At 46.4% G+C, this 26793-nt stretch overlaps 2 protein-coding genes across 4 annotated transcripts in view; both read right to left on the bottom strand.

Annotated features, from left to right (window-relative positions):
• Nucleotides 1–1993: 1993 nt before the first annotated feature.
• On the bottom strand, nt 1994–14572 carry NME4 (NME/NM23 nucleoside diphosphate kinase 4). The gene is made up of 5 exons (XM_088151015.1): nt 14329–14572; nt 8787–8917; nt 6738–6839; nt 4996–5108; nt 1994–2394 (listed from the first exon to the last, which is right to left on the bottom strand). The coding sequence occupies exons 1-5, from the start codon at nt 14447–14449 to the stop codon at nt 2274–2276; spliced, it is 588 nt and encodes a 195-aa protein (XP_088007141.1). The 5' UTR covers nt 14450–14572; the 3' UTR covers nt 1994–2273.
• Nucleotides 14573–19110: 4538 nt separating this feature from the next.
• Nucleotides 19111–26793, bottom strand: part of XPO6 (exportin 6) — a 46801-nt gene continuing 39118 nt past the window's right edge. For all 3 annotated transcript variants that reach the window (XM_088150985.1, XM_088150986.1, XM_088150987.1), the window contains exons 20-25: nt 25582–25696; nt 25205–25376; nt 23589–23750; nt 21746–21844; nt 20908–21138; nt 19111–19842 (exon numbers count right to left, since the gene is read on the bottom strand). In XM_088150985.1, coding sequence (XP_088007111.1) covers nt 19741–19842; nt 20908–21138; nt 21746–21844; nt 23589–23750; nt 25205–25376; nt 25582–25696 — 881 coding nt within the window. In that variant the 3' untranslated portion in view covers nt 19111–19740. The remainder of the gene's footprint in view (nt 19843–20907; nt 21139–21745; nt 21845–23588; nt 23751–25204; nt 25377–25581; nt 25697–26793) is intronic.

Here is a 26793-nt window from a genome sequence, read left to right as displayed (position 1 = left end):
ACTTTGGAATGGAGACGTCCTTCTGGAATGTGACTTCTGTCCCTCGTGACCCAAGCTGAAGACAGCCGTAGACTGTAACATTTTTGTTTTACTGTCTATTATACCTAACATCCAATGTGTGGATCAAGCTTTGAGGTGAATCTGCACGAAGCCATTCTGTCACTGTAACGCTGTTATTTTCTGTCTCATTTTTACTGCTTTTATGAATTTGGACAAGTGGGTCTCCCGTTTGCTTCTAGGTTTGGTGTATTCTAGTGTTGTGGTATCAGCAGTGTGACGGGCAGGATGTTCCTGCAGAAGATATATGGTCCTTATATAAACTGGAAAAATCAAGTTGGGAACTTTACATCAGCTTTGAAAAACTCTCCAAGAGACTGTGAAACTGACTAGACCAGGTTCTCAAGAGAACATATTGTGAAACTGACCAGTGCAGTGTTTCTCAACCTTTAGTGCTCTAGTCAGTTTCACAATATGTTCTCTTGAGAACCTGGTCTAGTTAGTTTCACAGTCTCTTGGGCAGTTTTTCCACACATTTTAAAGGGAGGTTGAGAAACACTGCCCTTTAGAAACTATTTATCTACATATTTGTTATACTGCCCTAATGGGCCAACTCCATCAACAAAAAACCATAAGCAATCCATAATGGAAACTCACCCTCCTCAAACCAGCATAAGATAGTTACAAAATGGTTTCTCCAGTTCAAACCAAATGTCCACTTAAAGGAGGGTGTCTTTCAGGGCATCCCTAAATACTCCTGGGCCGCGTCTTTTGCATCTCTCTCAGTGATGTGACCTTGAACAAGCTCTTCCTTGATGGTCTCCTAGGGCACCCAGAATCATCTGGGGTCAATTTGATTTATATAAATATGAATTGTCCCTATTTTGGGATCCTCACAAGAAGTCCTTCCCTTGGTCATTCTAGCCTCTTGAGACACTTCCCAATGGGTGGTGAGCTTCTTTTACAAACACACACAAGTGTTGGAAATCAGATCAGTTTGCCTAATGCTGTTTTTCTTCTGAGGATGGTTTGGTCATCACTGGCCTTAAATTCCTTGGGTACCTTCAGAGAGATGGCTAACAGACCTACCTCCTTTTCATTTTCAGGGATCAAAACAGGGTCTCGGTCACCCAGCTAATGTAGAAGGCCACCTTGTTTTCAAGTGAAGACAACCACTGAGTATGTCATGACAACATAGGGAGACGTTGGTTCCTATCACTTGATACCACCAAAGGTGACTGGTGCCAGTTTTGCAGTTTCACACTAGGGTTCTCCTCTTCATTCCCAGCCCTACCTGGACATGTCAAAATGTTAACTTAGGACTTTCTGCATACCTAGCAAAGACTTTGCCATTAGGCTTCAGCCTCCAGGCAGGTGGATGTCAACTCCCAGACTTCCAGAGCCAGAATGACTACAGATGAGAATTCTGGGCGTTGGTCCACACATTTGGAAGTTGCTGAGGTTGAGAAGTGCTGTGTCTAGAACAGTGGTCTTCCCCTTTTTGGACTGCATGTCCCTATCACTAAAAAAGTTGAGTGTACACCCCAATATATATTTATTTATAAATTATATCCATGTACTACTGTACTAATATATTATGTACATTATAAAACATACTGCAGGCAGCAGGCAGGAAGGAAAAATTGGGATATTCTGCAGTATTAATACCTTTCCTGTTTTGAATAAAAAACAAATAGGCATTCAAATGCTTTCTTCCTGCGCCTCAATGGACACCCCTGAGGTACATGCTCCCCCCCCCCCCTTTGAAGACCACTGTTCTAGAGAGAGGGTGGAGGAGAATTAAGGAAAAAAACCTAACTTTTTTCGTAACACGGCAGTCAAGATAAGTCAAGACAGATCTTCCATCCACTCACAACGATTGCAGAAGAAATAAGATGTTTCGTGTGGGTGTGTATCGCAGTGTTGCAATATCAGCAGGCTACAGGTCAAGACAAAATGTGATCTTCCCAACACAACATCAGAAATACCCCAGAAATAAAATCCACTTCTTTTTAATGAGTATTCCATTAAGAACCATACTCCCAGAACAACAGCATGGCCCTGGACAGCTGGCAAGATGGGCTTTGGGAGAGGCCAGGCACGGCTTTCCGGCTTGAGCAAAGTCTTGGCAAGTTGGAAAGTTGGTTTGCCTCCTCTCAAGCCCACCAAGATTTAAACCTGGGATGCACAGACTGAAAACAGTCATCCCTCCAGAAAGAAAGGCAACCGGTTGGCCGAGGTAGCAGATCCCGTGTCCGGAAATGGGAGAGGCCACGTCAGGGTTCGTACATGACTTTGTGATCACAACAGTCCCAGTTGATCAGCTCGTTGCTGCGGAACCAAAGGCTTATTTCTCTTTGGGCTGTCTCCACCGAGTCGCTGGCATGGACGACATTCCTATTTCCAAGAAAAATGTGCCACTAAACATCCAGTTTGGTGGGATGGCACCATGTCTGACTTCAAAAAGCTAAGGAGGGTTGGACCTGGTCAGTATTGGATGGGACACCAAGAAACCTACCTGGATGCAGACATGTAGACCCCAAGAGTTGAGCTCAACTTGAAGGAAACTCTACCTTTTTCAGGTTAGCTTCTGAAAGTTTCAGTAGGTGTAGAAAATTACAGAGATGACCATGGAGTGGGTATCCAGAGACAGCAAAACATGCTGAAAGGGTAGACAGGATGAGAAAGAAACTAAAGATTGCCCCGACTTGACTCTCTTTGGTATAAGAAGGAAGGAAGGGAAAATGCTAAGCTTTCAAGATTGACATCAGCCCTTCAGGGTAGGCCAGGTCAGGAAACAATCTCCACAAGAAATACTGGAACTTTAATTTACTGATATAGGCTGCTGTAGCAGAATCTTAAAAGCCTGGCCGTGTTTCTCCTTCCTTCCCTCTCATACCAAAGAGAGTCAAGAAGGAGCAACCTTCAGTTTCTTTTTCACGCCTTCTTCCCTTCCCGGGGTTAATTTATATTTTGCTAATGGCCTTTGCTGCCTTCTCCAAGATCACCTCTGTGGTCTCTACAGCAGGAGCACTATCCGTCCAATCTTCTCTAAAATCTTGGTGTTTGCTGAGCTGGCTTTTCTTCTTGCAAATGCTTCATTACCAAACTAGGTAACGTGGCCAAGGGTTTGACTCAAGGGAGTAGGGTTTGAAGGCTTCATACCCCTGGCAACTTGCCCTACCTTTCTCGGTTAGGGCTGCTGGGGCTTGTGTGCCTGTTTCTGATTCGTTGGTTGGCTGTAGGGTTTCCTCTTACATTATTCTTGTCAACTGGGTTGGTTCTTGTTTATCTACGTGTCAACTGCTGGGTGGATGAAAAGGGAGAAGGTGCCCCAGGACTCACACCCTAAACAGGGTTGCACCTGGCTAATCCTTGGATAGGAAATCACTAGGAAATCCCATGCTGAAAAACATCCCAGAAGAAGCTTCTTCCCTACAGGTAGTCCTCATTTAATGACCATTTGTTTAACAATGGTCTGGAGTTACGACAGCCTTGGGAAAAGTGCTTTACGACCTCCGCAGTCATGTGATTGTGATTTGTGACCTTTTTTTTACTATGGTTGTTAAGTGAATCACTGAGGTCATTAAGCAAATTCTGGCAAAAAATGTCCACTGAAGAAGCTAGATTTATTTAACAAACATGTGATTTGCTTAATGACCATCGTAAAAAAGGTCGTAAAATCAGCTCCAATTTGCTTAATGATCAAATCACTTAGCGACCTAAATTCCGGTCCCTATTGTGGTCGGATAGTGAGGACCGCCTGTACTGCTACCAAGCAAATACACAGATGGCAATGTATCCATGAAGTCACCAGGGGTTTTGCTCAGCTCCAAGCAGCCTGATTTTTAGAATCTCATCATCCACATAGCTCTCCCTTTACCCATAAATCCAGTTTAACTGGCATGGCCCAATGCCCCAAACATCCTGAGAAGTGGAGTGGCATGAGAGTCTCATACTGTCTTCAGATTTCCTCTCAAGAACTACACATCCCAGGATTCCTTGGGAAGAAAGAGATTGGCATCGGAATACATCCTCCTAAGTGGCTTGAAGAAATAGCATGACTTGCCCTCCAAATCTTGAATTGTTCTCAAGTATGGCCAAATGACAATCAAGCTTTTCAGCTTGGGTATCCAGATACGCTGAGTTCACACATTGCAACAGGCCATGATAAACCTCACAATTGGCTGGAGGCCCACAACACATGATGTAGGGTTCCCAGCCTGCATCTTCTGACAGCCTTTCCAAAAATTACAATGCCATTGCATGACCGAAGGAGAAAACTAATTCCTCGGGGGGGGGGGGAGCAATCGCATTTAATGCCTTTTAGTTTCATTTTGATACATCTTAAATAAAAACTAAAATCCAAGATCCTGTTTGATTGTATGCATTGGGTGAACCCAGTTTAAGGACTGCTTTATGGCCAGAGCGGGCAACCTGAAGCTGCTTCTCTCCCCTTTCTGCAGCTTCTCCAACATCTGCGAAAAAATGGGAGGAATAGCATCTTGTCCTTTGGAGGGGGAATCATATAAACAACATTGCAAAAGCCCTAACGCAGGCTAAAGCCTAAGAAAAACCAAGAAGAGAAAGAAAACTTCAGCTCCACCCATCCATGGATGGCGTTGCTCACACCTTTTTGCATCAGTGTCTTCATGGGCCTTTGCCCCTTTAATAAAAAAGGTTAGGGTGGAACCCAGCTGAAGAAACATTACCGGTCTAGATTATTCAGGGGCGTACTATGCTAAATGATGAATCGGGCCTTTGCTTGCAAGATCTCAGGAGAAGAAAACCATTCTCTGCAACCACAATGGATCTCTACCGGCTAGAGAATCTTGTCTGCATTTAAATGAAGAACGTGCTTTGGATCCGAAGCTGAAAAAGTAGTTTGGAGCAAGCCTGGATTTCTGCTTCAGGTACAAAGCACAGCATGATTTCTAATCTGAACACAGAAGTCCCAAATCAAGATTTTTTATCTCTCGATCGCTGCCCTTCTTGTACCTGCTAACATGGATGCTAAAGTCACCCCGAACCGTGCCTGGCTTGGCTTCGGCTGGGTTCGTCTCTCCCACCATGGCCCTGGAAGTCTTGACAACGTTGTAACCTTCCCAAACCTGCAAGGCATAGGGGGGAAAAAAGGGTAAAGCTATGAAATTTGAACTAAAATCAGAAAGAGAAACAACATTGCTGGGTTGAATCTAAGCTGCAGAGAGTACGCAACGTTTATAATCTATTTTGTGTCATGTCTATTGATTTGCTTCCTTAAATTTATTACAGCCATCCACTCCAACAGACTCTGCTCTATCTGAGTCTGGATTCACACAATACACTAAACCCAGGTTAACAACAGCTGGGTTCACGTAACATGCATAGGTCAAATAATCCACATAATGGCATAAGATGACGACTTGGTTCATATAAGATGCTAAGACAAGTTCCCCCTGTGCAGTAAGCCACAATCTACCCAGCTCCATTTTTGCCTAGTCTGCGAGAACACCTAGTTGTGAGAATGAGGATATTTGGAAACAGACATGATTTTGGATCTCTTTAACCCAGACACTGCAATACTATATCATAGGTTGGTTCGTAATCAAAGGGATCCAGGTCAGCATCCATTGTGAAGTCACATATTACAAAGCTTGGGTGAAAAATAGCACCCCAGAGACCCTCACCACCTAAAATTTCTTCCCCTCCATGATGTACCATCATGTCATGGTCCTTGACAAGTTCCTCTTACCCTCCCATCCCTTAAAGTTGTCCAAAATAACATCTATCTGAAAGCAACGTAGCTGCTAGGAAGCTCACAAATGATGCATTTATAAACCACTTCTTTTAGCTCCTACTTTTACTGAGGATCTATAAGTATGGGGATTTTTTTTTCCTGAAATGGCCCCAGTCATCAGCAAAGCTTCTCTCCTGCCTGCCCTCACCCCCCAATTTATCTGGGTGAAGTGTTTGTCCGCACGTTATGCTTGGAGATAATTTTGGGATCTCCCTGGTTGCCCGCTCCTTCACTGGAAAAATCCCAATGTGTGGGATGCCAGAACTGTGGAATCTTGGGGGCTCTCTGAGCTTGATGTCAATGCATGTCACTAGATGTCATCTAGGCAGATGTTTCATGACCCAGCTAGCTATTAGCTACTAGCAGGGATGATGTTACCTAGTTGGGTCATGAAACTTCCGCCAGGCAACAATCAAGTTCAGAGAGCCCCAAGGACTCCACAGTTCAACCCTGAGCTACAGATAGTCTTTTCTATTGGATGCCAGAAATGCTAGCAAATCTTAGAGAGACATACAATGAAAGACAGTCTTCATGTGCATCCTTTGGCCATCTTCCCCTACACATTTGCAGAACATTTGCCTTCCAGCTCGTGAGAATTTCTCTAAACCAGTGTTTCTCAACCTTGGCAACTTTGAGGTGTGTGGACTTCAACTCCCAGAATTCCCAGAAGCTGGCTGGAGAATTCTGGAAGTTGAAGTCCACACATCTCAAAGTTGCCAAGGTTGAGAAACACTACTCTTAAGTGTACTTTAGGGGTAAATGCAGTTTCAATACATTTCAAACGGAAGGAGAAACGGAGGAAAACAAACCCAGACAACGTTCTTGGAAGGTCAAATGGGCAAGAAAAAATCAGCCACATCTTGTGTGATTTGAAAAGGACACTTTGCCCCTGAAATGAAACTGGTCATTCTAATCCTCTCCAGTATAGAAAATAACAGGACCTTACAGAAAGTCACTTTACCATGGCGACGACGGGCCCGGAGGTCATGTACTGAAGCAGGTCATGGTAAAACGGCTTCCGGCGGAGCTCGTGGTAGTGTTCAGCCAGGATCCCTTCGGTAGCCTGCAAGGAAAGGAACAGCCCTGGTGAACCAGTGACAAGGACTCCAATCACACTTCCTTTACTGGAGCAGACTGGTTGCATTTGGGCCAGAAATGGGGACCCTTTTCGTGGTTCAGTCCTGATGTCCTTCTGAGGAAGGCTGATCCACTTTGCACAACGTGGTTCCCATGGTTAACTAAACCACCGTTTGATACCACAGACAAAGCCACACGTCTTGCAAATTCAAACCATGTCTTGATTATTGATTGGGTTGACGTACCACTTTTCCATCAGAAACTCAAGGCAACATACTGTCAGCGCTTCAGGCTAGTCTACACCAGGAAACCAAAGTTACAAATGCTCATACTACTTTTATTGTAAGGTTATAGTAACAGAATCCTGCCAATCTGAATGCGCCTCTCCCTCCCTGCCTTTACATTCAACAGAACTAGGAAGGGTCAAGTCTGAGATGCTTTTTCCACTCCCATTCCTGCTCTGGACTCAGATTTCTCTTATCTGACTGTTGTCTTGGTTGTGGCTCTTCCTCCTGGCCCTCAAGGTTATTCTCCCAGCCCATTATACATACACAGTGCTCTCACCACCTATTTTTCCTCCCCTGTGAGGTAGGGTGGACAGAAAGAGATGGACTGGCTCAAAGTCCCCCAGGGAGCTTCAATGGCAGAGGGGGGACTTGGATCCTGGGTCCCCCCATTCCTAGCACCTTCACCACTCCACCACATTGGCTCCTACTAGTGAAGACTTTAAATCAGATTCTGGAAGGTATAAAAAGATCTAATCATGGAACACTGTCTGTCCCTTTCCTTTCCTTTCCCTTTCCACTTTTATGAAGCTAGATAAGGCAAAATGTTTCTTGGATTCACCCTGAAGTTTCTTCTCATTGAATCCCAAGTATAGGCACATCCTTTCTCCATCACTTTTGGTCCAGTGACATCAAAGGCTCATTCATCAAAAGTGTACGGTGGGAACCCCAACCACTGCAATAACTCCCAGGATCGTATTTTAGCTGACTCATTTCCTTGAAATGAGATGCAAAAGCAGCCTCATCATTCTGGTTTTGAATCCCAGAAAGAATCCATTTCAAATCCAATTCAGAAGTTCCTAGAGTTGTCAAATCTTGTTACTAGCTTCTGTTCCTGTGCAGAACATGGTACAATCAGCTGAATAATGTTGGGCTAATCAGCCAAATAATGTTATTTAAGGGTAAAATGTCCTTTAAATCAAATCCAGTTTTTAGGAAGCTCACAAATACGTTTGCATAATTCTCTTGGTAACCATGCAGAAGTGAGTGGCCGCTGACAATGGAGTGGGGGGTATTTTTAGATTGCTGTTTATTTTCCAGGCTCTTCAACATTTCTGGCACTTGGTGGTCTCCCATCCAAGTGTTCTTCAACCCTATTTAGCTTTTTGAGATTGGCCAAGAACAGCTGGAACCCACCACCTTCTTCAGAAAGAAAATATGCAGCATAGCTTTTATTTTGTCGAATAATCCCCGTGCCTGGGCATCTCCAAACATTTTTAAAGATGGAGAAGAGAGGATGGAAGTCAAGGAGGAAAAGTGCCTAATTCTCCGATAAGTTTTAACATTAAAAACAAAAAAAACAGAGAGCAAATTTGTCAAGCAACTGAACTCACTAAAGTGGAGTTTCACCGTCCTCAGCAGTTTCACAACCTCGGCAACTTGAAGACGTGTGGACTTCAACTCCCAGAATTCCCCAGCCAGCATGGCTGGCTGGGGAATTCTGGGAGTTGAAGTCCACACGTCTTCAAGTTGCCAAGGTTGAGAAATACTGGGTTAGAAAGTTGGCAACGCTCCCTCTTTTTCATGGAAATAGCGCCCCTGACTTCTCCCCCCCCCAGCGCAAGTGAGGGGATCCGGGGGCCAGAGCTAGATCTTTTCATTGGTGGGACTCTCATGCAAACAGGTCTCAGGTGTCCCCCAATGCTTACCTGGAGTAACTTTAGGCCGACAAGTTTGAAGCCACGTTTCTCAAAGCGTTTGATGACGTCCCCCACCAGCCTCCTCTGGACCCCGTCCGGCTTCACCGCAATCAGCGTGCGCTCCTGCAACTCAGCGACGCCTGTCAAGCAATGAAAGGTTTAATTCGGAGAACGACTGAATCTGCACCAAACAGCCTTCCTCCACCAGGTGGTCCTAATACCCCTGAAGGGGGCCAGGTGAAGGACCAAAGTCCAACCTGGGGAGACCAACCTGATTGCTGGGCAATTTTGAGTTGACAGAAGGGAGGGAATTTTCGCACGGAGCGGACTTTCCCCGTGGAACTCCCGGCCACAAGATGGCAACAAGGCGCCTGACTTGGGAGGGCGCTTTGGCGAATTCGTGGAAGACGATAGCGAGGGTTACGAGTCATTACAGCTCTTGATACCATTGGGGTTGTTATTATTTATTAAATTTAACTACGGCTCACAGAGTAAGCCACAATTGGTTGGATTCATGCACCGTGCTAAGCCGTAGCCCGCAGCACCTTGGAAGATATGATTATTTATGTAGGGATATGGTTTTCATTGTATTTTTTTTTACTATTTTTACTGTATTTTAATTAATATTTATTTCTGGCTTTTACTGTAAACCGCCCAGAGTCACTTCCTAGTGAGATGGGTGGTGACCACATTTGAAATATAAATAAATAAATAACCCACGGTTCATGAACCCTGGTGATGGGGTTCACACATGCTAAGTCATGAAGGGACAAGCCACACTCATGATCTACCTGCAGTTAGTTAGTTAGTTAGTTAGTTCATTCATTCATTCATTTTTATATAGTTTCCTGCTACTGGCAATTTGGTTCCAGGAAGAAGAGCTAGATTGGCCTTTGGGGTGATCCAGCACAGCTGCTTTTCAGCCTTTGTGGCCTCTTTAGTTTAGCAGGCATTTGCTTCTACAAAAAGTTGAATGTCAGTGCCTACACAAGTAAACAAGACGCTAGACCTCAGCGTCATTGGCCAAAGCAGGGTTGCTTCTCTGTAAAGAAAAGAGCAAGAGATTTGGAAGTTGACCTGCTTCCCGGCCTTGACCCCAACTCTAGAGGAAAGCTATCTGATTCAGCAGGAGTTTCCCAGGCGTCGCTTTCTCACCCCTCCCCTGCCTTCCTGGCTCTCCGCACCCATCTCCTCGTCTGCCTAAGAAGAGGACTGCTTAGCCTCACAACCCCTGAGCTTCAGGGGGCTGTAAGAAGCGTGCTTGCTTTTGGAAATCCCGGGAATCAAATTGCCAATAATTAAATCCAGCCAATCCCACTGAAGTGCTCTCTTGAGTTTCCGAGGTCAGCAACAGCAGGCTCGACACGTTCCAAACACGCTGCCCGACCCCGAAGGCCTCCTGGTGATTAATTTGCTGTTCGGCAGTTGCCTGCAAAGACACCTGGCATGGCGAAATTGTGTCTCTCTGCAAGAAATGGGGCCACCCAGGCTTTGTGATCCAAGCCACGCGTGTGTGTGCACACACACATGTGCAATGCCCTAGAGAGGTGCACCTGTTTCTATAGCTACTGTTCCAGATCAGCACATGGCAAACTGTCTGGAAAAAAAGTCCCAAGTGCTGGAGCACATCAGCGCTTCAAGGAAGGAGGGTCAGATTCAGCCCTGGAGCTTGCAGGTGGGGTGTTGGGTGATGCAGAGTGTTGCCTGCTAGAATTCACCAATAAGACCCATTTGGGAAGGTAATGACCATGGGCTATTTATTTTATTCGAGTGAGAAGGCCACCCAGCTCCAAAATTACTCTGGGTGGCTTACCTAATTCAAGAGAAAAAAAGAAAACGTGTGTGTGTGTGTGTGTGTGTTCAGTATCAGAGGCAGAGGGCTTTGAATGCTACACTACTTCATCTTTGTTGACCCAAAGTCAAAACCAAACAGGGGGCTTAGCAGAATGTGGGAACTAAGCCACACGTGGGGCTTGCACAGCTTCAGTATCGTATGCTGGCTAAACCCGAGGGCTAGGATTTGTAATCTGTGGCCAGTGACTTAGTGTGTTGTACCAATAGAGGCGAATGTGTGTGTTGTACACATCTGGCCAAGGGTCCTTTATTCCGTGAGTCACGGTGAAGCAAGGGTGCTTTGCTGCATAAAGTCCATCTGTGTTTCATCAGAAGGTATCAGGTCTAATTTAGCCATGTTTTGGGGTTGGCTAAACTGTTACTTGTTGCTCTTTCCTTGCCTTCCCAGACAGCCACCCTAAAAACATCCTGGTTCTTCTTCTCAATCTGGAAGAGCCAACCCAAAAGTCTAGCGCTCCGTGGAAATGGAGTGCACCCCTAGAAAACACGGCTCAGAATTCTCCCTCATGAGCAAGCATCTTGAGAGCAAATGCTTTGAAGTTCTTCACAGGGTTTATCATCACCAGGGGAAGCCCCAAGAAGATATTATAGATTCGACCCCTCCTGTTGGCCTTTCCAGCCCTGCCCTTTTCAAGATTCTCCAACCTCCCCACACCTACGCGGGCAATGCTGGATTCAGTCATGCCAAAGCAGAACCCTAAACATTCATTCTTCTGCTCATCACCCAACGTGATCTATTGCATCGTTGATCAGGAACGTCTTACTGCCGGCTAGTTAGAGGCAGCCCCAGAGACCTCAAAGAACCTTAATAAGTGGGAGGAACTTTTCAACCACGTAGGATGTTCTTTTTTTGACCTTGAAGTGCCTATTCTTGAAACTCTTCTAAGGAAAAATGGCTAAAGGGTCCTTTTTTCAGAAAGTTCAATATTATTACTTTGTGGGCTAACTCATGCATGTTGCCACAGATGCAATTTTGCTCATGGATGCCACCATCTTTGAGTTAATGTCAATGCTCCTTAGTGAATAGTTGGGATCATTTGTTTGTGGACATTTAAACATTCACACAATTATCACACTTAACGTTTCTTGCAGTTCATCTGTTTCACTTTTCTCTCTGTGCCAACCTGGGCTTGTCTAAAAGCTAAGCAAAATCAGACATTCTTGGAGATTCTAAGGACGCTAAGGCACCAGACGTTGACCTTGATCCAAAGGAGACACACCAGAATAAAGCAATGGCAATCCAGTTCTGTATCGTTGGCAAGAAAACTACATGGAGGGGACCATGAAATCTCTGAGTCAAGGTTGACTCGGCAACTTTACTTTTTCACCCTCTTTCACCACTCCAAAGTTATCAGTTATGAGTATCAATATAAGCTAACATCTCAAGAAGTGATGTTTAGTCAATTGCAACTTTCTTCAAGCCTTATTTTTCTAGGGCTCAGCTAGTGGGAGCTAGATGTATTTTAATAAGCAACCAATTAACAGCTTCCTTGTAGAAAGGATCATAATTCAGTAGGAGAGCAATAGGTTTGGGTAGAGAAGACCTCCGATATTAAGATTCAGGACTGACTTGATCAAAAAGGGATTGGGAGTAGTAATGACGCTTCTGCTCAGGAACTCAAGAGCAACTGCTAATCAGACTGATTGTTATTGGACAAATGGAGAATTAGTTCAGTTCACAAGCACAAAAAGTAGGATTTGTTTTAATTGAGTGTAGTTGCAACAATTGGGTTCACGCAGCTGTAATCCAAGCAGTCATATGACGACTTAACCCAAGGTGTGAACTCAGCCAACGTCTGACCTGTTATAGGGCAACCTTTTATATTTCTGTGCATTATTTTCCTGGTCTCCAATTTAAAACTCCTCAAATGTTGGTTTAAGAAGAGAGGATATAATAGCATGATTCAAGATGATTGACCACGGCAGTCTAATTCCAAGGAGCTGCCACGGCTCAATACGGTTCACAGCGCTAAAAGTTACTTGTTGGACCTGAGTGGGTTTCTCTTTAAGAGAGCTGTTCTTTCTTAGCACGTTTTAAAATTAAAATGTGAATTCTATCCGGTCTCTGCTTTATAGGGGGAAAAAACAGTTTAAGTGGTTGACCGATGCCCTCTAACAATTTTCAAGTCATCAATGAAAAAAAAAAAAGCAAACTTTGAGAACCGTTAGCCTATCCAATTCCCAAGACTTGGAAAAAACAGTGAAAAGCATAAAGCTTTACGCTCCAAACTTTTTGGCCCCTCCTTTTCCCAGTGGCATTAACTTCCTGGCAATGGTGTATAGCTCTGGAAAGCAAGTAAAAGAGAAGCTGAATATTATTTGAAAGGCAGGGAAGAGTTACCGGAAGGACAACACTGGGAAGAGCAAAGGACCAAGTTTATCCTCATATTAAGCTAAGTTGGAACTTGCTTCTTTGCAGCCAACGTGTAAACCAAAGCATTTGGGGTTTGCAAACCATGGCTCTTGGCTCAGTGTGTTCAGTAAACCCAGGCCACTTACTCAACAAGCTATGATTAAACAAACTTGGGGTTTTACGCACTCCATAAGCCCAGGCATAGGGTCCCTTTGCCTGGGAATAGTACATGGCAGGATCCAAGTTTAATAAAAGGAAATAAATTGTAGCATTGGAAAGGCAATGCAAGTATCCAAGAACACCATTAAAGAGGGGTGTTTTTAATCAGAGTGGTGTTTTTCAAACTTGGCAACTTTTAAGATGTGGACTTCAACTCCCAGAATTCCCCAGCCAGCCATGCTGGCTGGGGAATTCTGGGAGTTGAAGTCCACAGGTCTTGAAGTTGCTGAGGTTGAGAAACACTGCATTAGAGGAATAATAATATTGGCGTGATTTGTGCCTGTCTCTCAGGCAGCACCTGATTGTCCTCCTCTGGGTTGGGAAGTAGAAGGGGGGAAGGTTGGTGAGGGCTTGAATGGGAGACCATCAGGAGATCCCAGCTTTGCCAGCTAAGGCGGGGAAGTTGGCAAAAGACCCGAGGAAGCATTCACAGCCCAAAGAGCAAACTCAGTTGTCACAGCTGGGCTCCCCTTGGTCATTGCTGAAGTGGGACACCATCCACCTGGGCTGAAGCCACCCCGCATCCGATGGCCTTTTCAGATACCCAAAGGCTCGGTGGTTCTGTGTGTGTGCACACATGCCCAACTGCAACAGAGGAACCTTGAACCTGACAGGAAGGTTCATCAACCCCCTCACTAGCCCTGCAAGGTAGGCCTGTGGAGCCCCTTACTTTTCTTCAGCCTTGGTCAGCTGGGCCTGTCTCCAGAAATGTCTCGCTCCAACTTTGCCCCCTCCCCTTCTCCAGCTCCCAGGAAACGATCCTCAACGATGCCCAGCCGGCCCGCCTGCCCCCCTCCCCTTGCTGTGGAGGATGGGCAGCGCAGAAAGCAAGAGCTGAGAGACTGCAAGCCCGCCGAAGTCGCCCCTCTGCGCCTTCCCCGAGGGAGGCTCTGCCAGATGTGCCCCACCGCAGCCTCCTTCCAAAGAGATGCCCAAGCCGGGCGCCCCAGAGTCGCCAACCTGAGCCCAGGTGCAGCGCTGCCTTCCGCCGCCTTTGCGCCCAGGGCGCGCAGCCCTTGGGAAGGGAAGGGAAGGGAAGGGAAGGGGGTGGAGGCAGGGGCCTGCCTCGCCCGCGAGCCCCCGTCGCCCCCCGGCCCGGAGCCCCTCGCTCGCTCGCTCACTCACCCGAGCTGTAGAGGCGCCCTCCGGGAAGGCGAAGGCAGGGCGCAGCGGCCAGCGGCTGGAGGCTCACCAGGCGCCCCGCGCGCCACTGCCCCCGCGCCAGGCAGCGCTGCAGCACCCCCATGCCTGCCTCCTGCCGAGCCGGGCAAGAGGGGCCGGCGCCCAGCCGGGTTTATAGCCTCGGGGGCCGCTGCTCCTGCTCCTGCTCCTGCAGCAGCCCCCTTGGCTCCACCCCAGGGCCGGAGGGCGGGCCGGGTGGAAGGCTGGGGGCTGCCGCCGGGCTTCCCTTAAAGAGACCGGCTGGCCGGCCGCCCGCCCCCGACGCCCGCTGGACGCCCAGCCTCCCGCGCGCAGCTGGGGCTGGGCGCGCTCCCGCGGCTCCTCGGGGAAGAGCTGGGGCCAAGCCAGTGCACGGGGCCGAAGCAAGCCATGGCTTACCAGCTTCCCCTGGGAAGGAAGTCTAGGACGGGCGGTGGCCTCTCTCCCGTTCCCGTTTTTGCATCCGAAGGGGAGAGCGGAAAGTCCCGGTAAAATCGGTTGAGGCAAAAGGCCTTTTTCTCAATCAGCCGGGAGAGTTGGGTGTAGGGGATCCACCTGGAGCCAGAACTGCAGATCCCCATTAGATCCGTCCCCTTCCCCTTTGAAAACAAGGGGCATCCCCAAGAAACCCATACAACTAGCAGCGAAACCACCGGCCGCGCAAAACCGAGATCTCCTTCCATGAATTCTCTCTGTAGCAAGAAAGGAAACGGAGCCACTTTACGCAGCATGCTAGACCACGGTTTGTTCAAGCAGTTGCCATACCTTTAAGAAACCCTGGGTAAAGAATCCCTGGCTTATCCCTGGCTGGGAAACACAGCAACCGCTCTATCCTTGTGCACAGATGTGAAGATTTATTCCCAAATTATTACTGAAAGCCCAGATGTTCTACCAACCAGCCTGGACAACAGACTAGACAGTCCTTCCTTTTATTAGTGGTTGCGGTACTTCATTTGCCACCCCCATCCCCCACCCAAAATCAAATTTTAGATTGCAATCTCCTTGGACAAGGCAACACTTTCTCCAGATCCTGCAGGCTGATTGGTAAGACGCACATATCCGTTGCCCTTCAAATCCTTCATAGTCATTGGGCCCTCTCATAGCTGTTAGATCTCCAAATTAGATGATTTCCATTGTATACAATGTACAGGTACTATTATATCAGTGTTTCCCAACCTTGGGCACTTGAAGAGGGGTGGACTTCAACTCCCAGAATTCCCCAGCCAGCTATGCTGGCTGGGGAATTCTGGGAGTTGAAGTCCACCCCTCTTCAAGTGCCCAAGGCTGAGAACCACTGTATTACATCATCAAAGAGAACGACGCAATATAGATTGGAGGGAGCGGCTGAAAGCTTCTTCACAGACCCTTAGGAATTTTATAGGCCTAACCCAGCCCTGCCACATGCGTCTACCATCTGATCAGCGGGGTGAGTTCCTGTAGCCGAGCAGAAACCTCTGCCAATTGCCTTGACTAATAACCCTGCACCACCAGCCCTGCTGTTTTGGTTACTCATACACTTGCTGTGCTAATGGATTGGGACACAGCTCTGGCAAAGCCCATTTTCAAAACTCGGGCAAGAGAACTTCTCTTTGCTGTTAAAATAACCCGGACAGGGAACTGTAGCTTTCTGAGCAGAAAAGCGAAGGAAAAAAACCATTTTATAATGGAAGGCAGACGGGCAAACGCCACACATGGTTTTTCCACAATGCCTGATTGAATAAAGCAGTGATCTGGACTCACATTGAGCCATGAAGGACTGATAAACCACAATCACTGGGGTTGCACAATATGCTAAACCCAAGCCAAATATGTCACATTATGCCTTAGGGCGCTGGGTGAACCCAGCCATTTTGAACAAACCATGCCTAAGTCTCCTATGTGCAACAGATCATTATCTCCTTAACATCTGTTCCATTTTTATTATAAATGCATCACGATTCCCTGTCACTGACTGCCATATACCAGAATGGTTAGGTTTATATAAACCAAAACATCGCTGGCACTCGACTGGGAGTCATAAAAATTTGCCTTTCATTCTAAGTTAATTGCTGGGCTCAGAACAGATCAATACAACATCTCGCATTTGGTCTTTCTCCTTCCAAAGCCAAGAATGGACAGAGGAACAAGAGAACCTGATTTCATGGGAATTCAGAACATTTGTAGTCAATATAAAGAATGCCGAATTAGAAGTGATTTAAGAGGAAAACACCTAATGGGTTAGGTCAGGCTGTTTGTGTGAAATCTGCCAATATATCTGCAGTTACGTACCTAAATGGTTTTGTGGGGGGGGGGGGGAAGTTTAGGTCTGTTGAGCTAAAGTTTGGCTGAAGAATGTAAAACTGAGGCCATCCTCTTCACAAGCACACCTTTACCTCCACATGGTAAATAATTAAAGATGCTACCTACCCCATTATTCAGCCCTGCCAATCTCTCAGGTCCTGCAACATTGCTCTAAAACAGAGATGGCCAATGATCAATCATTGGGGTCCCCACGTGGTGCTATGTCCTCCTGTCTCCTGCCAAGCGAGCTGAGAAACTGAGCTGGAAGAGACTGGACTTACGCCTGGGAAAGCGTGGGTACAAATCCCTCATTGGATGAAGTCTTTTAACTCAAGTCTACTGACCTCCCCAGGCTAACTTCAATACTGCCGATCAGGGTGGAGTAGAATAAAAATTAGGACAGCCACACCACACCTGATTTAAGGTGACACCATGGATAAAGATGATCTCGCCTATCAAATTGGGCAGAAATGTGCAGATTGGAAGACAAGCTGCAGATGATGCTCAGCTATGATCTTGCAGATGTTTTTCGAAGGCACTGCCACCTGTCAGACTCTCTCGTAAGGGCTTTACCTACCGCTCACAGGAGAGGGAAGTTCCTGCATTAAACCAAATCACCCCTACCTTGCCTTTCTGCACTGAAGTGCATGCAGGTGGCTTTATGCCTCCAAGCAGAATGCAACAAAGGGTAAAAGAAGAGTAGTTTAAGCACCAACGCAGCTAACGATCAGGAACACACTAATGCCTCCCCCAGCACTAACACACAGAAACAGATTGTGCTATCTTAATTTGGGGCGGTTTCATTCGGGGAGTCACACTTACTTTCACTTACAAAACTTTTTTCGAGTGTTTTGGAGGGAGAAGTGACCAACTAGCCAACACAAGAAGCCAGGCCAGCGCATCGTGCATATGCCAACTGACATTTCTACAAGGGGAACAGTTCACCAACAAAAATTAGATGCCCCGCAGGCCTTCAACCACAAGTTTTTTCCAGGGCATTTCATGGTCTCCAAACCTGCCCACTGACCCCAACTCCCAATCTGGCTGTACTCCAAAGAGCTCAGTTTAAGAGTTCATGGCTCCTAGAACAATGACCCACAGAAACATTAGCACTACCATCAAGGGCAGGTTTTTTCCTCCCTCCCAGGTGTTAATTCCTGAGGTTCTCTTCAGTCTCATACATAATTCTAGTTTGATTTTCTGTGTTTCCCCCAAAATTGCCACTTCCCCAAACTGTCAGTTTTGGCTGGCTGGCTTTCTTCCTCCCCTCCCTCCCTCCTTCTTTTCTCACGCTCAGATTTAGACTGGACAATAGCTAAACCAATACAGTGAGGGATGGGGCACTGAACAAGCTTACAATGGCATTGAAACCATAAGTGCTGGAAGCTTTTATGAGTACAGTGAACAAATATTTGCTCTAACTTAAGACAGATGGGCTCAATCTACCAGGAAGACCACTCTTGATTTCTTGCCTTTAAAACTCCTTAGGTCCATTGTCCCAGCTTTTCTGTTCGTTTTCCAAAAATATTAGCCCCTAACTTTGAATTAAAGCCAGTCTCCAGCCCCCTACATTGAAATAAACTTTTAAGCACTTGCCACTCACTCACTGCCTGTTTTTCCCTGACTCACTGCTCCGCCTTCTCAGCCCATAACCAACTGAGGCTAGGAGGACAACGTTGGGCGGGGAGGTTTCTCTAAATATTGGTGTTTTAGGAAAGTCTAACCTGAAATATTAAAAACACAACTGCTTTCATCTGGCTCCAGACACTGTTCAAATAAATCTGTGTCCTTGGTCGATCGATCCTGATGAAGAAAACGTGCACACGGGTCAACACGCCACCTGAAACTACTTTTTTGCAAGCTGCTGATCCCTTCCCCAGGCCAGGGGCGCAGAGAACTGGGCTTGGGACAAAAATCAAACTACAGCCATGGACTCAGATTCCACATTTTGGCACCTGCAAGCCGGAGAATATGGCACAGACAAAAAAGAAAAGCCTCAAAGGCTTCAACCATCAGGTCTGCCGAGATCATCCTATCTGGAACAAAAATCACCCATGAGAAAATCCAGAGCTCCAGATTTAAAAATAAACCCAAGAGATGCCCGCAGCATGAAAGCCCAACACTAGTCCATTGACAGAATGAATATGGCACAGGGGTTCAGGGAAGGAAGCTGGAGTTTCTGTGGCTCAGCCCATCCACCTCTTCACTAAATGGCCTTGGGCAGCTCCCTCACAGTCCATTTATTAAAGGTCTACCTTATCGGGCTATTGTGAAGAAAAGCACAGCTTTTAAAAAGTCAATATAAAAGAGTGCAGCACTTGGGGCTGGATTCAAAGCTAATTTACTGATCATCTGGTCCAAGTGCACACCCCAGAGCTGAATATATTTCGCAACTTGAAGAAATATAATGGGGACCTCCAGTAATGCCACCTGGACTTCCCTGGACCACAATCCTTCTAAGAGAGTTGGGCTGCTTTCTCATCCGTTTAAAACAACAAAGTAAGCACTTTTTATTTCCATTAAGCACATTTTAGTATCACAATGGAATGATGAGGGGGGAAAAAACCACTTTTTTTAAAAAAAAAGAAACAGAAGTCAGTCTGTTGGTCTCTCTCTCTTTCTCTTAAATCTCCACCAACAGCAGGGAGGCTTCAAGGCATTGTAAAAACGAGACGGGGGGGAGGGTGACGGGGAGGACCGTCCTCTCAGCGACTGGGAAGGGAGGCAGGTGGAATGGCATGAAGGTGGGAACTTCTCAAGTAGACTTTGGCGTTTCTGCCTCATGATTGATGCACAAGACGAGTCACCGAAACCTGCAGACTTGAATGAATGCCACAGTATTAAGACACAAACACCCAGCTGGGGGGAACAGCCTGCATCCGGGCTTCAAGGTCCCTGCGGGAGAAAGAGCTGCCAGCTCAGCCGTGAGGACGAGATGGGAGGAAACTAAGGAAGGGGCGCGGTGCGCGCCTTCCGTGCCTGGCCTGCGTGTGGGACGCTCTGCACCCCGAAGGCTCGTCGAGAACGGAGGGACAGAGGCAGTGGCCGGGCCAGATCCGTGCTGTAGAGGTCTGAATGCGAGTCCGTGGCCAGCAGCTACAACTTCACGGTCCCAGGAGGCAAACTATCGTTGCAGAGTCTGTAGTAGCGCAGATCGTTGACCAGTCTGTGCACGTTCTGGGTGAAGGATGGCAGGTCCTGGGAGAGAGAAAGGAAACACCGGACGGCAGCCGGTTAGCGCAAGAGCAGAATCTTTGCTAGTTGAGGAAAGGTGGTTGCTAGGATCTGGTCAGTGGAGGTTCAAAAAGGCTGCTTACTGTAGAAACCAAGCGTTTCTCTATCTCAGTGTTTCTCAAGCTTAGCCACTTTAAGATGAGTGGACTTCAACTCCCAGAATTCCCCAGCCAGCATGAAGAGTTGAAGTCCACACGTCTGGCCAGCCTTTGGTGTGAGAGAGGGCACAGCGCGATGGAAGAGACTTAATTTTCAATTGGATCTTATGAGAATGTAAGTGTGTGTTTGGGAAGGTTACATTTACCAAATAAAACCTTATGAAGGAACGCTGGCAATAACGATGGAAATTTTGGATTTACCAGGCCCCCACTGAAAAGCCGATGAGCTTTCTCAATCAGATTTTCCTTTCCAAGTGTATTATCTGATGAAAAGTCCCCAAGCCAATGTAGAAATACAGAAGCAAACAATTCAAAGTTCATGGTTCTGGGGAACAATTTCTATTTCTATGATTCTTGGAACATAAGCACCGGTCTACATTCCCAGAATGCCTCCCAAGAAGAGGAATGTGTGGCAATTAAGCCCCAGGAACAGCCCAGGATGGCTACGGAATAGGGTGACTGGGGAACGACATGGAAGGGATTGACACGTGATGGCCCCTACAAGGAAATTCTCCTGGGCCCCAGGGACAGAGGAGACTATAAACCTGCACAGAGCAACCCCAGCCAAGCTTCAGCCCAAATTCACCCTGTCATTTGATGATTAATTAAATGAACAGACTACACAAAATATGTATGTCAAGATATAGTTTTAGAGTAAGAGGTTATTATATGATTCATCTATATCTGCTGTATAAGAAGTTGGAAGTTATTCTTTTTGTATCTCTTTTTTTCTTCTCTACTTTCTACCACTTTTGTTTTCTTTATTTCTAACTTTCTTGCTTTCCCCCCTTCCTCTTGATTATTAGTTCTTGTTAGCGTCTATCTTTTTGCTTTTAAAAACTTAATAAAGTTCATTAAAAAAAAAAATCACCCTGTCCATTTTGAAGTTCCTCCCAAGGACGCTTTTCTGGTTGGTGTCCACCCCATCGCAGCTCGCTAAAAACCCTGGGAGAAAGGCCGAGTAGAAGCTGTCGAAGTCCACGGAGGCCATGTTGTAGATAGCAATGCCGATTTCCTCTTGCAAGAGGTCGTGGGATTTGTGGACCAGTACCTGAAGCAGCACGTTCACAAACTGAAAGAGCATCGATGCCTGGAAGATCTTCTGCACCAAACGGGAAACAAAAGGCGGGCTGAAAGGGGCTCTTCATGCAGAACTGGCCTGATGGCATCCCAATGAAAGTCTACTGTTTAATTAGAGGCATATTTGCACAGGGTTTTTTTGCGGGGAAGAGGTTTCAGAAGTGGCACGTGCTATGTTCTTGCAAGCCAACCGTCATTCATATACAGACAGTCGTGGGAAGAACATTTTCTGACATTGGCAGAAATCAACCTTTCCTGCTTTCGAAATAAAGCAGCGTGGCCTTTTACTTATTCCATCGCCAGAATGTGATTTGTTTGCCTCTGACAATTCCAGAAAGGGGGAATGCGAGGGAGTAGAGCTAGGATGGCATGAACAACCGAGAATGCTGCTTCTAGCCCCCGGGGAGGCTTCCCCAACCTGGTGCTTTCTCGATGTCCAGTGCTGACTCAAATACCATGACTACCAGCTAGGAGCAGTTACACTAATTGGAACTGTGGGAGTCTGGAGGACACCAGGTTGCAGGTTGCAAGCGAGGTCTATTGTGTCCTCCTTCTCACAGACCACACATTTTTGCCCAGCCAGTTAGAAAGGCCGGGATAGGGAGGGGCTGGGGAATAGGGCGGCTCACCTTGTGATACAGTTTCTGCTTTGTGTTCAGAGTCTCCAGATAGAACAGGTTCTGCTTGAAGAGGTGTATGTCAGGTTGCAGGAAGGACTGGCCAAAAGCCTAAGGAACAGAAAGGTATCAGGAAGGTGTGGCTGAGGCCCACTGGGAACAGCTGGTGGCCCAGATAGATACCCCAGGGTAATCAAGGCTTTTCCACGAACCAAGAAGCTTCTGGCAGCATGGGAGGTGGCCTTGCATCTAAGGAAGCATTCCAGACAGTCTTGGGAACCGTGTTCATAGAACTCTGGAGCGAGCCACAGCACCACTTCCTGAGAGGTTATCCCAACCCAGGGCGTTTGTGGCTGCTCTTGCTCCATCCTCCATATTCTCTGGCCGCGCCCAACTGGGCAGGCTAAGAAAGCAGAGGATTCTGGGAAGGGCATCAGCAGCTGCCAACAGTGCCCAGAAGATGCAGGGTCCACAATTGTTAGGAGATGGGAAGACGAGAAACAGAAGAAAACCTGGTGCTTCAAAAACATTCTTCCCTTATGACTACGGTCTCCCTCCCAGCAGCTGAAAGGCTAAAGCTGAACTCCTGCGGCCTCTGTTTCCAGAATCACCCAAAGGTTCAAAATCTGATCGCTAGAGACCAGCTTCAAAGGTTCTGCTCTCAGAACGAACGATGGAGCCTTCAGAGAAGCCCTTCCCGATTCTTGGCAATCCATCAGCCCAGAAAATGAAACAAATTAGGAAGTCACTGAGAGACTGGATGACACTCTTGGTGGCAATGACCAATCTGGTAGGTTGTGGGATATTCAATAGCAAGGCAAAGTGTTTGGGGAACATTAAGTACGAACCCCTTTTCTAAAGATCACAATCCTGGCAAGGCAGCCCAGAAGACATTGAATGCAATCAAATGTTGCTAAAATGGTAAATTAAAAGAAGATTTACCACTCGGAATGGGGAGAAGCAGTACTGTAGATTACCTGCTATGATCGATCAATCAATCAATCAATCAATCAATCAATCAATCAATCAATCAATCAATCAACTGGCTTAGACTGGAAATAGAAACCTGTCTGGGAGCAGAGCAGGGTACTGAAAAGAAACTGCTTTCACATGTTGGAGGCTTAGCAAACATATCCTAGGCTCCAGCCTCTATATCAGAGTGCTCTGAAACTAAGAGAGACATTAGAGATTTGGTTGAGCGTTTAGGCCTGAAAATGATTTGGCATCACTTCCGCATTCTTGCCTGCCAGTTTAAATCATTCTCATTACACTACTGCCTTCTCCATTCCCCTGAGGCTACCAGACTGATAAAGGCAGCTGCTTTTTAAAATTCTCCATTCTTAAAAGCACGTGAGCATTTTAAGAATGGAGACAAATTACATTCTAAAACACATTTCTGCTCTGCACATCAGCAGAATGGCTCATACAAAGTAAGCTGGGATTCTGAAGACTTCTGGTCGATCAGAAATGAACATGCCACTGAGTTGCTCCTGTTTGGTTCTTCTGCTAAAGAAACAAGTTAAACACAGCAGGATAGCTGTCTGGGCACTGGGCTGTAAGGTTAGGCTAACTGGGATATCAGTTTTGATGTAACAAGCCAGGGACCTAGTTCTGAGTATATCATGAAGAAATCAGACCTCTTGGTTTATTGAGTTTCTCCTGTCGTTATTGTGCCAGATGAGTCAGAACTGCAAGGAACTTTGATTTTTGCTGGTAAGTGCAACAAATATCACAGCTACTGGTGAGTGCCATGAAACCTGCTTAAGAGGGCAAAGAATCACACGTAGGAAACAGAGCAAGGCCTGCTCATCTCTCCAGCTGCAATCTCACCCTTTGCCACGGGCGGTTCTGATACCTGCATAACGGCAGTGAACTGGGCTCCGTTCTCCATCTGCTCCTCAGCTACTCCTCTCTGGACACTGGCCAGGATGTTGGACTTGAAGAAGTACCGCCAGTTGTGGTGCAGGATCCGAAAAAGCAGCTCGTACAGTTCGGCTTTCACATCGGGAGAAGATCGCTTGGGCGACAAGAAAGCACACAGGGTTTCAACAGATTCCTCTGACTGGGCTGCTTTGGTCAAAGGCAGACGAAAGCCAGTTTGCCAGAGAGGGATGTTCACTAGAGGGCAGACGCAGCCAGTGACCAGGAGTTACTTCTAAGCCTTGCCTCTCCGAAGAAAAAAAAAATAGGCTGCTTCTTCAATAAATCCAATGAATAATAAGTTTCCTTAAAAAAAACCTATCGGTCAGCACATTTGTTCGCTGACTTCTGCTACTTCTCTATCTCAGTAGTTCTCAACCTTGCCAACTTTGAAATATGTGGACTTTAATTCCCAGAATTCCCCAGCCAGCATGGGAATTCTGGGAGTCCACCCATCTTGAAGTTGCCAAGGTTGAGAAACACTGCTGTACGCACGTTCTCTCTCGACAACATAGCATTAGTATTTACAGGTCATCCTCGACTTACGACCACAACAGGGACTGGAAAATTCATCATTAAGTGGTGTGGTCATTAAGCAAGGCATCATGTGACCACACCATTTTTTTTTTTTTTTGGCTGCGTTCGTTAACTGAATCACATGGTTGTTAAGTAAATCATGCGGTTCCCCATTGATTTTGTTTGTCAGAAGCCAGCTGGGAAGGTAGCAAATGGCGATCATCTTACCCTGGGATGCTGCAACTGTTGTAAATACATGCCAGTTGCCAAGTGCCCAAATCTTGATCACGTGACTGTGATAATTGTAAGTGTGAGGACCAGTTGTAAGTCACTTTTTTCAGTGCCATCGTAGCTTTGAACAGTCGCTAAACAAATGGTCATAAGTCAAGGACTACCTGTATGTAGTTTATATGGATGGATCTTCTCAGGAACATCTGCAGGGTGTGATCAAAAAACTTAAGATGGTGTTACACATAAAATTTGAGTGGAGCTTTGACTGCACTGTCATGGTGCTATCTTGACTTTTTTGACCACACCCTGCAGATATCCTGGACCTTCTGCAGCCTCTGGGAAGCTGAAGAACAAGTATTTGTATAGTTCTGGTGTTTTCCTGACAAATTAACTCTGTTGCTACCTGTCAGCCCTACTAGGTAGACCAGACTAGGAAATCAACTCTGCAGGAAGGCTAAAACTACTTTTACTGAGATGGGCTATAAGAAGAGAATCTTGTAAATCTGATTGTGCTGGACCTCCTCCTCCTCCTTATACTCCAGTAAGTCAGGGAGGTGCCTGCCTTCTGAATGTTTCTGCCCCTTTTGCCTAATAACGGCTTCCGCACATCTCCATCAAGGTTGTCTTCCTGAGTCTCTGCACTACCTGCTTCCTCCCAGACAAATGGACCATCTCACACTGTCTCAATGCTTTGCCACCAACTCTGTGTAATGCTGATGGACGATGAGCCAGCCCTTAACAGCTCCTCCAGCCCCCGTGCTTTTCTACAGCTCCTGCTTTCCCCTTTGAGGCTGCTTGCCCTACCTCGGCAACAATCGGGTAGACTTGCTCCATGCAAAGTGCAATGATATTTGGCAAGAAAGGCTTGAACACTTGGCCGGGCTCCTGCACCACCACCTGAAGGATCTTCAGAAACTTCTCCACGACCCGGCAGCCAGTGCTTCCATCATGGAGGATGCTCTCAGCCAACTGTTCCCTATGGCAAAATGTACAAAGCCAGTGACTTTCGAGAGACGCTCAAAGCCAGGAGTCCCCTCCACTTTAACAGCCAGGGAAGAGTCAGGAACACGGGGAGGTCTCCCTTTAGAGTGAGCCAGGTTCAAAGCTCTGTAGGGAATTTTGTATTTAATTCTGTGTCCAAGGCAATCCAAGTATAGAAATGGCTGAATCCAGCAGATTACCTGGTAAACATGTTGAGGAATGTTTGTATCACCTGCTCGGTGAAAGGCACCCCCATCTGCACCCTCAGTCCTTGGAACAGGGTAAGAAAGAAGCTTAGCATCTTATCTGTTACATCTGCAAACAGAAAGAGAGGAGACAAGAAGAAGAATGTTCAGAGAGTGCTCTTCTTCCCCACTGAACTGAGTTTTCCAGCGTGTATCCCCCATCACACAGAGAACGGCACGGGCTTCAAGACATCGGTTCGTCTTTCCCAGTAAGTGTGGGAAGTGGAGAGCTAAGTGGCTGATGACAGGGCTCTCTAAACTGCTACTAATATTTAAAAAAAACAAAACAAACCCAAAGGCCAATTTAGCCTCTTTGTGTCAAGGCAACATCTTGGAATGGTTTCTCTTAAACTCTAGTGGCTCTGCTAAACTCTGGAAGTGCAGAATGGCCAAGAACATGAATGATTATGCCCCATCTTGTAATATGTGATAAGACAGCCATAAAGATAGGTGGAGGGGGGAAAAAAACTCCTCAGATCCAAACATCACTTAAATCAAGCATGAACATCTGGCAAGGAGCTCTCCTTAGGATCAAGCTGAGCTATCCAGAAGTGAAATTCCACTGAATGACAGCTGAGGACAGGATTGCAATTTAATTGGGCAACAATAAAAATACACTTGTTGCCTAGGGGCAGTAAAGTCTTGCCAAAGGGACTGGAAAACTCATAACCCCCACCCCACAAAGGGCATCCAAAGAACCCATTTTTAAACAACAAAAATAACAGCTGAAATTAGTCAAAGTTAATTTAATAAATTAGTGGCTGAAATCTTTCAATGTTTTCTGATGAAATCTTGACATACTTCGGGACTGTGAGTTGGAGGTATCATGAGATTTTGGCCATTTCAGAAAACTATTTTTTTAAAACAAAAAAAATGGAGCCTACTCATCAGTGTTTTATTATTTAAAGCTGAATGCAAGGCTGCAGCCCACCACAATCAAAAGCTGCCGGGCCCTGCTGTGGGCAAGGACGCGGCCTGCCGCCATTTAGCAATGACCACAGTCATGGCCCAAAGTTCACAATGCAGGAGGGGCTGAAACGCTTTGTTGGGGTCTACATCCTACTTTCAACAATCCAACACCACCATCTCCAAGGAAGGATTAAAATGAGATCAATAAATGCATACACCTTGAGTTATTTATTTCCACAGATTAGATTTTAGTTCAAA

The sequence above is a fragment of the Python bivittatus genome, unplaced genomic scaffold (genome assembly GCF_059951505.1).
Source record: "Python bivittatus isolate LINGU-HERP-01145 unplaced genomic scaffold, Pbiv_v1 ctg000640_np1212, whole genome shotgun sequence".
Classification (NCBI taxonomy): domain Eukaryota; kingdom Metazoa; phylum Chordata; class Lepidosauria; order Squamata; family Pythonidae; genus Python; species Python bivittatus.
Note: the sequence above shows the minus strand (reverse complement) of the source record. Positions and strands in the feature narration are given on the sequence as shown.

Coding starts and splice junctions, on each gene's coding strand:
- NME4 (XM_088151015.1), bottom strand. CDS start 14,449: ATGGGGGTGCTGCAGCGCTGCCTGGCGCGGGGGCAGTGGCGCGCGGGG. Junction 8,918..14,328: donor AGGGCGCCTCTACAGCTCGG/GTGAGTGAGCGA, acceptor ATTGCTTGACAG/GCGTCGCTGAGTTGCAGGAG. Junction 2,395..4,995: donor TTTAGCATCCATGTTAGCAG/GTACAAGAAGGG, acceptor TCTTGGAAATAG/GAATGTCGTCCATGCCAGCG.